Source organism: Cottoperca gobio, unplaced genomic scaffold, assembly GCF_900634415.1.
Source record: "Cottoperca gobio unplaced genomic scaffold, fCotGob3.1 fCotGob3_158arrow_ctg1, whole genome shotgun sequence".
In the NCBI taxonomy this organism is placed as follows: domain Eukaryota; kingdom Metazoa; phylum Chordata; class Actinopteri; order Perciformes; family Bovichtidae; genus Cottoperca; species Cottoperca gobio.
Genome location: NW_021166815.1, coordinates 177501 through 186086, shown reverse-complemented (window position 1 = coordinate 186086; position 8586 = coordinate 177501). Strand labels below are relative to the sequence as shown.

Sequence of the window (8586 nt, the reverse complement as noted above, 5' to 3'; positions counted from 1 at the left end):
CACAGATGAGACAATAATGAGCCGCCACCCCCCCACTCCAGCTCACACCCACACTGCGAGGAGAAGAGTTGTCTTTTCTGTAACTAGTGTAGCAGGAAAGCAAGACCGATAATTATCTGTTATTGTTATTATGTTCTGATAAACAGTACATTCATCACAATTCAGCGGCCAAAGGCTACAAGTTCACCAAAACAGGAACAGCAGATATTTGTTATGTATAATAATTATTCTTCAATCAATACAAACATGTCAACAGATGTATGTTTAAATGTGGATCCATGCACTAAGAGGGTAAACAAGCACGGGCACTATGATCTGAATGTTCGTGTAAAATAGCTGCCAAAATGATCACTGATGCTAACGCTAACGTCAACATGCTAACCTGTAAAATACATTGAAGTTAAATGAGTTTAATCAACATAAACGTGTATATATAACTTATATATATATAAAGCGTATATAAAACATACATGTATACAGTTTATAGTAATAGTAAAACACTGCTTTATTGTCTCCCACATCTCTTATGATCGTCGACTCTTTAAACTACATTTTAAATTTGGCTCATAATTGCAATTGAATAATTTTAGCTTGATTTGATTTATTTTCTCTTTAATGGCTGTTTTTTTAATTGTATTTAAATGTAATTGTATTTTTCTTTAACACTTTGTCTTAATGTTTGAATGTTTTTTGTAAAGCTTTGAATCACCTTATTGTTGAAATGTGTTCTATAAATGTAATTATTAATATAATATATATATAAAATATAAGTTCTTTACTCATTCTATAATAATAATAATCATTGTTAATGGTTTCTCTTTTTAATTTCATCTTTTTATTGTCCCCATTTTAAACATGTTACATTGTTATTTTTTTGTAAAGCACTTTGAGATGCATCTCTTGTTTGGAAAAAGCACTGTCAATAAAGTTTTTCATTATTTGTATTTCCCCGCTAACACTGATCAGAGGTTTTGTAAAGTTGTTGTCAGTTTTAATCACTTTCATTGCAACAAACTCACCTCCACCTGCCTGATCCAGCTGCCTGCTTTGACAACTTCACTGAGCCGTTTGAAAAAGGGATGAGAGACGAGGGAGGAGGGAGGAGGGAGGAGGGCGGGGGTGCATGTGTCTGTGTGTGTAAGAGAGAGAGAGAGGGAGGGAGAGAGAGAGGAGAGAGGGAGGGAGGGAGAGAGAGAGAGAGGGAGGGAGGTGCTGCATCAACCTGGCATACAGCAGCAGCAGCAGCAGCAGGCTGCGCGCAGGGATCTATTGTTCCTGTTTTATTACTGCCAGACCTCCATCTCCCTCCCCAGCAGAGAGGAGCGACGAGAGGAGAGACGAGAGGAGCGCTGTCCGCCTGGGATTACTTCTTCTTGGACGCACTGCATGGTGTGGACAAAGCAGGAGCAGCACACACACACACACACACACACTTCAGTCCAGCTCCCTACCTCGGGGCCAGGCTTGTTTTCCCCCCCTTCTTCACTGCATTGGGAACTACAGTTCTTTCCGTGCGGGGGCCATGGGGCTGGCCAGCAGAGCTGTGGGGACGCTGGAGGTTTGGAGAGGTGCACCGCTCCCCTCTCTGTGGAGGATAGCACTGCTCTGTCTCTGCGTCTGGGAGATGGATGCACAAACCGCAGTGGAAACTAAACCAGTGTACATCTGGCAAACAGGTACGGTCCACCCTGGGGTCCGGGGGGGCGGGGGGGCGGTCTTGTATGGATGTCCCGTCCTCGACTACTCTTGAAACAAAATGCTTGTATTGCCCACAGCAGGGTGCAGGAGAGCCGGGGAACTTGCTCAAAGTGTTTCTTCTTCTTTGTGATTTTGCTTTATTTGCATGCTTTGTGTTCTTCACTTTCCTGCACATGAAGAACAAACGTCTTCCTCGAGCCTCTTGTCTCGCACACGTGCATGTGGCAGAGGTTGATGCATTGGAGCCATCTTGCCACAGTATAGATAGTGTGGTAACATATTTACTGCAGTCCCTGAGGTGAACGTCTCTTTGCCCCCAGACTGGGGGGGGGGGGGGGGGGGGGGGGGGCTGAGCTTCGCCGATCTGGACTGGAGGCAGCTGGGACTCCTCGGCTGCCCTGCGCTGCTATTGACTCATTCATCACAGTTGGACATATGCACAGTTGAGGAGAAATGTGTGTGTGTGAATGTGTATGTGTGTGTGTGTATGTGTGTGTGTTACGTGTGTGTGTGTGTATGTGTGTGTGTGTGTGTGTGTGAATGTGTATGTGTGTGTGTGTTATGTGTGTGTGTGTTACGTGTGTGTGTGTGTGTGTGTGTGTGTGTGTGTGTGTGTTACGTGTGTGTGTGTGTGTGTGTGTGTGTGTGTGTGTGTGTGTGTGTGTGTGTGTGTGTGTGTGTGCTGCAGATGTTGGATTTGAAGTGAGCCAGAGGTGGATGTTGTGCACCACCAGCTCCCTGCTGCTGGTTTGGGTGGTGCCTCTCCCCGGTGGAGAGCAGCACATGGTGAGGACGCGGTCCTGCGTGCAGCGGAGGAGAGGGATGGGAGGATGGAGGGGGGGTCCCTCTGGGACGGGGGTGCCCTTTGGATGCAGCTGGATCAATGTTTTCTTTCTCTTCTGTCTAATCTGTCTCTGGTTTGCTGGGTCGATGTACTGGTTATACTGGGATCTGCCCCCCCCCCTGAACCAGCAGGAGCTGATCAATGGGTTTAGTCCTGACAATGCAGCTCCGCCTGTGGGATCAATGCTGGCTTTGGGTGGAGCAGAACATGTGATCTGTACAGTTCTGAGCAGGACTTTCACTTCTCTGGTCTGAAAACGATTCAATCACATTTTAAAATCATACTTCCGAAGCCTTTATTGTGACGGTCGACCTAAAAACAAACTCTGACGCGTTTCGACATCAGAGCTCCGTGAAACAAACTGCAGCTCCTGTGTTCTTCACATCTTTATTAATCTTTTATTTACACCAACTCACAACTGAGAAGATGAATCATGTCTCCGTTCCTCTGGTCGCTCTCTTCTCTGTGTGGATGTCTTCTCTTCACACGTTGTTCTGCAAGTATTCAGCGTCCAAACCTGCAACACCTGCAACACCTGCAACACCTGCAACACCTGCAGGTCAGACTGTGGTCTGTGAGTGGAGCTGCTTTATTGTTGTTCACCAGCTTCTGTGTGCAAAGGAATTAAATCCTGTGGAATTATGTGCTGTACACCTCCCACCGCCAGGCACGGGACGAGATTAAGGTTAGACAAACCCCAGCAGATTGGCCAGACAAAGTTAACCTAGATACGCTATGGACGTGTGTGTGTGTGTGTGTGTGTGTGTGTGTGTGTGTGTGTGTGTGTGTGTGTGTGTGTGTGTGTTTCCTCTTTGCTCCCTGATGCTAGTTTTGTTTTTTAATGTTGATTTCTGTGTCATGTGACACATTTGATGAAGAACAGATCATCTCTAAAGAGCTTGAAGTGTTTTAATGTGAAGCTCCTCAGATAAATACCCATAATGCATCTACGAATACACGCCATCATAAACACTGGATGTGTTGTGCAGCTACACCTGATATTGTTGTCGTGCATCAGTCGAAACACACGAGGAAAGTTTATTTCATGCTCGTCTGTGTAATATGTACACACACACACACACACACGATGCTCTGTGGAAACATTAGTGTTTAATCCCTTTAATCACATCTGTGGACTCGCAGACGGACGTGTGACCAGAAACACTCAGTAAGACACACAGAGTGTGTGTCACAGCCCCGACACTACCTGCATATGTACGGGGTTTTAGAGGGCTGTGTAATCTGGCACAGTTGGTGAAGTCTTTTGGCGGAGGACTTGTATTGTCTCTGCCACAGACAGAAGGTCGGGGATTACATCTCTGTTCACGGGTAAACACACTTTATAGCAATTTAGGGCAGTAATCTGCGAGCGACACTCAGGAGCCAACAAATCCATTTTTACACAGATAGACTGTGTGTGTGTGTGTGTGTGTGTGTGTGTGTGTGTGTGTGTGTGTGTGTGTGTGTGGGGGGGGGAATTAAGACTAGTTTATTAATAAAGCACATTTCAACAACAAGGCCAATCAAAGTGTTTTACAGACAACATGTAAAACATTAAATACCTCAAAGAGTCGAAAGAGTAAGAAGAAAAATAAGTGATTTAGTTTCTGTTGACTTAAAATTGTTATCATAAAATCTTTTATGATGCTACACAACAGCCTGCAGGAATACATACTCTCTCTCTCTCTCTCTCTCTCTCTCTCTCTCTCTCTCTCTCTCTCTCTGTTTCTCTCTCTCTCTCTCTCTCTCTCTCTCGGTGCATGCTGGGAGTTTGGTTGTGTGAGTGAGACGCTGAGCAGGTGCTAATTCGATACTTTCTTTTTCTTACTTTATTTAATAATGGGTTTTGATTTAACTTAGTTCATTGGTGACAGTTTGATTTAGTTTACTTTTTGGTGCGTTTGGGTGGATAGTCGGGGTGCTCTTGGGTGTTTTTCTCCTGCCGGTGTTCTGCCGGCCGGCGTCTGACGTCATGGCAAATGGAGACTATACCAAGCTAACGAGGAAGCACGGGATCAAAATATCAGCCGGCTTCCCGTGTAGCGTTGAGGAGATCGGGTTAGCTGTGGGAGACAAGGTCGGACATGGCAGTGTGAAGTCTCTGGCGCGGATGAACGGGGCTGTTGTCATCTTCCTGGACCAGGTGGAGCGGGTGCACCGCGTCATCGAGACAGGTATTACGGTGAGCGGAGTGTTTGTGCAGGTGATGCCACTCACTCTGCCCGCAACCAAAGTTGTAATATCTAATGTCCCTCCGTTCATAACCGATGAGTTTCTCAGCAGAGAACTATCCAGACACGGGAAAGTTGTTTCCCCGGTAAAAAAGATTCTGTCTGGATGTAAGTCTCAGTTGCTGAAGCACGTAGTGTCTCACCGAAGACGGCTCTATATGATACTTAATAACCGAGATGCGGAGCTCAACCTCCGCTTCCACGTTAAGGTAGATGATTATGAATACGTGTTATTTGCAACTTCATCGGTTATGAAATGTTTTGGTTGCGGGGAGGAGGGACACACCGCGAGAGCCTGTCCGAAGCGCGGGGGTCCAGCTCCGCCTGATCCTGGAGGAGCGGCTGCCGCTCCCCCGGCGGGGGGCTCTTCGCCGGGAGAGGCCGCGGCTTCGGAGGAGGGCTCTCCGCTGGGGCGGCCGGTGGCCGCTCCACGCGCCGCGCCAGGACGCGCAGCTGCTGTGTCCAGCTTTGTACACGGGATAGGTGGTGTTAATTCACTTGGTGTGGTGGAAAAAAATGGGAAAAAAAAACAAAAAAAACAGGGAGAGGAAGTGCAGGGGGTGTCAGGTGGTATGGGAGGAGAAGAGGTAGAGGAGATAGGTGGTGTAGAGGAGATGGGTGGTGTGGAAGAGGTAGGTGGTACAGAGGAGGTTGGAGAGATGAGAGTAGAAGATTTAAAGGAGGTAAGTGAGGTAGCAAAAGAGGGGGGGGGTGCAGAGGAGGTGAGTGATGTAGGAGTAGAAGAGGTAAAGGAGGCAAGTGAGGCAGAGGAGGTGAGTGAGGTAAGGGCAGAAGAGGAAAAGGAAGCAAGCGATGTAGTTGAGGAAATGGGTGGTGTAGAAGGAGAGAGGACAGAAAAAATACAGATTCCGTGGAGTGAGCAGGTAGAAGAGGCAGAGATGGAGGAGGTTAAAAAAACAAAACCTGCCACAAAACGGAAAAAGACAAGTCAGAGTGCATCCAGTGATGCCAAGAATAGTAAAGTCGGGGAGGAAGGACAGACAGGCAGGAAGCAGGGACAGGCAGAAGACAGTGCTAGTGAAGAGGAGTGTGTGTCAGACAGCAGCGACATCCCTGGTTTTACTCTGAGCAACAGCCAGAAAACAAAAATGTACTCAGTTGAAATGTTGAAAGTTTTTCTCCAACAAACAAAAAACCAACACGGAGTAAAAGTGGAGGATTACTTCCCGGATTTACTCGTTTTTATTAGCTCAAGCAGGTTTCATATGAGCCAAAAAGAGTCTGGCCTCATTGAGCAGGAGGTGTATAGATTAAAAAAACTTGTGCTTAAAGTAAAAAAACAAATAAATAGTGATGATGGGGGTCTTAATTAATTAATTTGTTTTTACTTTTTCTTATTTTAACATCTCAGCCATGGATACTTTCAAAGTGGGTGTTTTAAATGTGAACGGAGCCAGAGTTTTTAAAAAAAGGACACAAATTTATGAAACTGCAAAATTAAAACACATTGATGTCTTATTTTTACAGGAGACGCACAGCGACGGCTCTAACGAGATAGACTGGAGGAGGGAGTGGGAAGGGGAAGTCATTTTAAGCCACAACACATCTCTTAGTGGAGGAGTGGGCTTCCTCTTCTCCAAATCTTTTACTCCAGTCTCACTGGAGGTCGAGCATTTTATCGAGGGGAGGTTGCTTTTAGTAAAAGCCCGGTTTGACCTTTTTAATGCTGTTTTTATAAATGTGTATGCCCCAACAATCGGTGCAGAGAGGAAGTTGTTTTTATAAAAAATTAATGATGTTTTAAATAGCTGTGCCTCGGAGGATTTTTTATTCTTGGGGGGGGATTTTAACTGTACAGAAAATGCTTTTTTAGATCGAAACCACGCAGAGCCGCATCCAGCGTCCCAGCATGTTCTGAGGCAGCTGGTCCACTCTCATGGTCTGGTGGATGTATGGAGGAGGATGAACGCAGAGGCTAAACAATACACATGGTCCCATTGCAGAGGAAGTAGGATTTCCTCTGCCAGGTTAGATCGTATTTATTGTTTTAAACATCATTTTAACATTTTTAAAATGTGTAATATTATACCTGTTGGTTTTACAGATCACTCTTTGCTTTTATGTAATGTTTTTATTAGAAATGTGTTGCCAAGAAGCGCATACTGGCACTTTAACTCAGTTTTAACATTTGATAAAAATTTTAGAGAAGCTTTTATTTATTTCTGGAGTGTTTTTAGGCAAAGGAAGAGTGATTTTAACAGTCTTAGGCAGTGGTGGGACCATGGTAAGACTGAAATTAAAATGCTTTGTCAGCAGCACACCCTCAATGTCACACATGACATCACCAGATCTATGAAAGACCTGGAGGGTGATATAGTGGAACTAGAACAAATAAGTGAGTCCACAGGAGATCGAGGATATATTGAAATCCTCAAAGTAAAAAAAATGGCATTAGCCGACCTGCTAGACGTTAAAGTCCAGGGCGCACTGGTCCGGTCCCGGTTCCAAAACGCCACGGAAATGGATGCTCCATCCAGTTTCTTCTTTGGCCTGGAGAAGAAGAACGGACAGAAGAAGGTAATCCACTCACTGCTCTCAGTCACAGGGCAAGAGATAACGGAACCAAGCCAGATCAGAACACGAGCTGTGAGTTTTTATTCCTCCCTATACTCGAGTGAGTACGAGGGGGAGGAAACGTTTTTAGAGGGGTTTTTAGGGGGACTACCTCAGGTAGCAGAGCAAACCAACTCACAGCTGGAGGGGCCGTTGACCACACGGGAGCTACAGGCTGCTCTGCAAAAAATGCAAGGACGGCGGGCTCCCGGCATCGACGGCCTCACTGTTGAGTTTTTTAAAGCATATTGGGACATTTTAGCAACAGATCTTTTAGATGATTTTAACGAGAGTATGGCCTCTGGTTCCATGCCGATGTCCTGCCGCAGGGCCGTGATAACGCTCCTGCCCAAGAAAGGAAACCTGCAGGACATCGGAAACTGGCGCCCTGTGTCTTTGCTGTGTGTGGATTACAAGCTTCTGTCCAAGGCTCTGGCCACCAGGCTGGGGGGGGCTATGGAGCAGGTCATCCACCGGGACCAGACCTACTGTGTGCCCGGCAGGTCCATGGTAGACAATGTCTACCTAATTCGAGATGTTTTGGAGGTCTCCAGCTCATTGGGCTTTGATACTGGTCTGATTTCTCTAGACCAGGAAAAGGCTTTTGACCGCGTTGAACACAACTTCCTCTGGAAAGTAATGGAGAAGTTTGGGTTCAGCGCTGGTTTCATAGGCAAGATCAAGGTGTTGTACAGTGAAGTTGAGAGTGTGCTGAAGTTTAATGGTACTCTGTGTGCTCCTTTTAGAGTGTGTAGAGGGGTCCGGCAGGGCTGTGCTCTGTCGGGGATGCTCTATGCGCTCTCCCTGGAACCTCTCCTCTGCAAAATACGCTCCAACCTACAAGGTCTGGTTTTACCTGGTTTTAATAGCAGATTTGTTTTATCCGCATACGCAGATGATATTATTGTTTTTATTAAAAGCCAGAGAGATGCGGACATTTTAACAGATATAGTAGATAGTTTTAGTGTAACATCGGCGGCGAAGGTAAATTGGAAGAAAAGTGAGGCCCTCGCTGTCGGGGAGTGGCGTGGCGGTCTCCCAGTTCTTCCCCAGAGCCTCACCTGGAGAACTGACGGCCTGAAATATCTCGGCGTGTTTTTAGGAAAATAAATTATTGTCCAGAAGAACTGGGAGAACGTCACAGAAAAGATTCAGGGAAAGCTTTCCAAGTGGAAGTGGCTGCTCCCTCAGATGTCTTTTAAAGGTAGGGTTTTGGTTTTAAACAACCTTGTAGCATCC

General features: G+C 46.0%; 1 protein-coding gene across 2 annotated transcripts in view; it reads left to right on the top strand.

Annotated features, from left to right (window-relative positions):
* Window positions 1–1288: 1288 nt before the first annotated feature.
* LOC115004640 (thrombospondin type-1 domain-containing protein 7A-like) overlaps window positions 1289–8586 on the top strand; it is a 115276-nt gene continuing 107978 nt past the window's right edge. For both annotated transcript variants that reach the window (XM_029426336.1, XM_029426335.1), the window contains exon 1: window positions 1289–1676. In XM_029426336.1, the coding sequence (XP_029282196.1) occupies window positions 1523–1676 (154 nt within the window). In that variant the 5' untranslated portion in view covers window positions 1289–1522. The remainder of the gene's footprint in view (window positions 1677–8586) is intronic.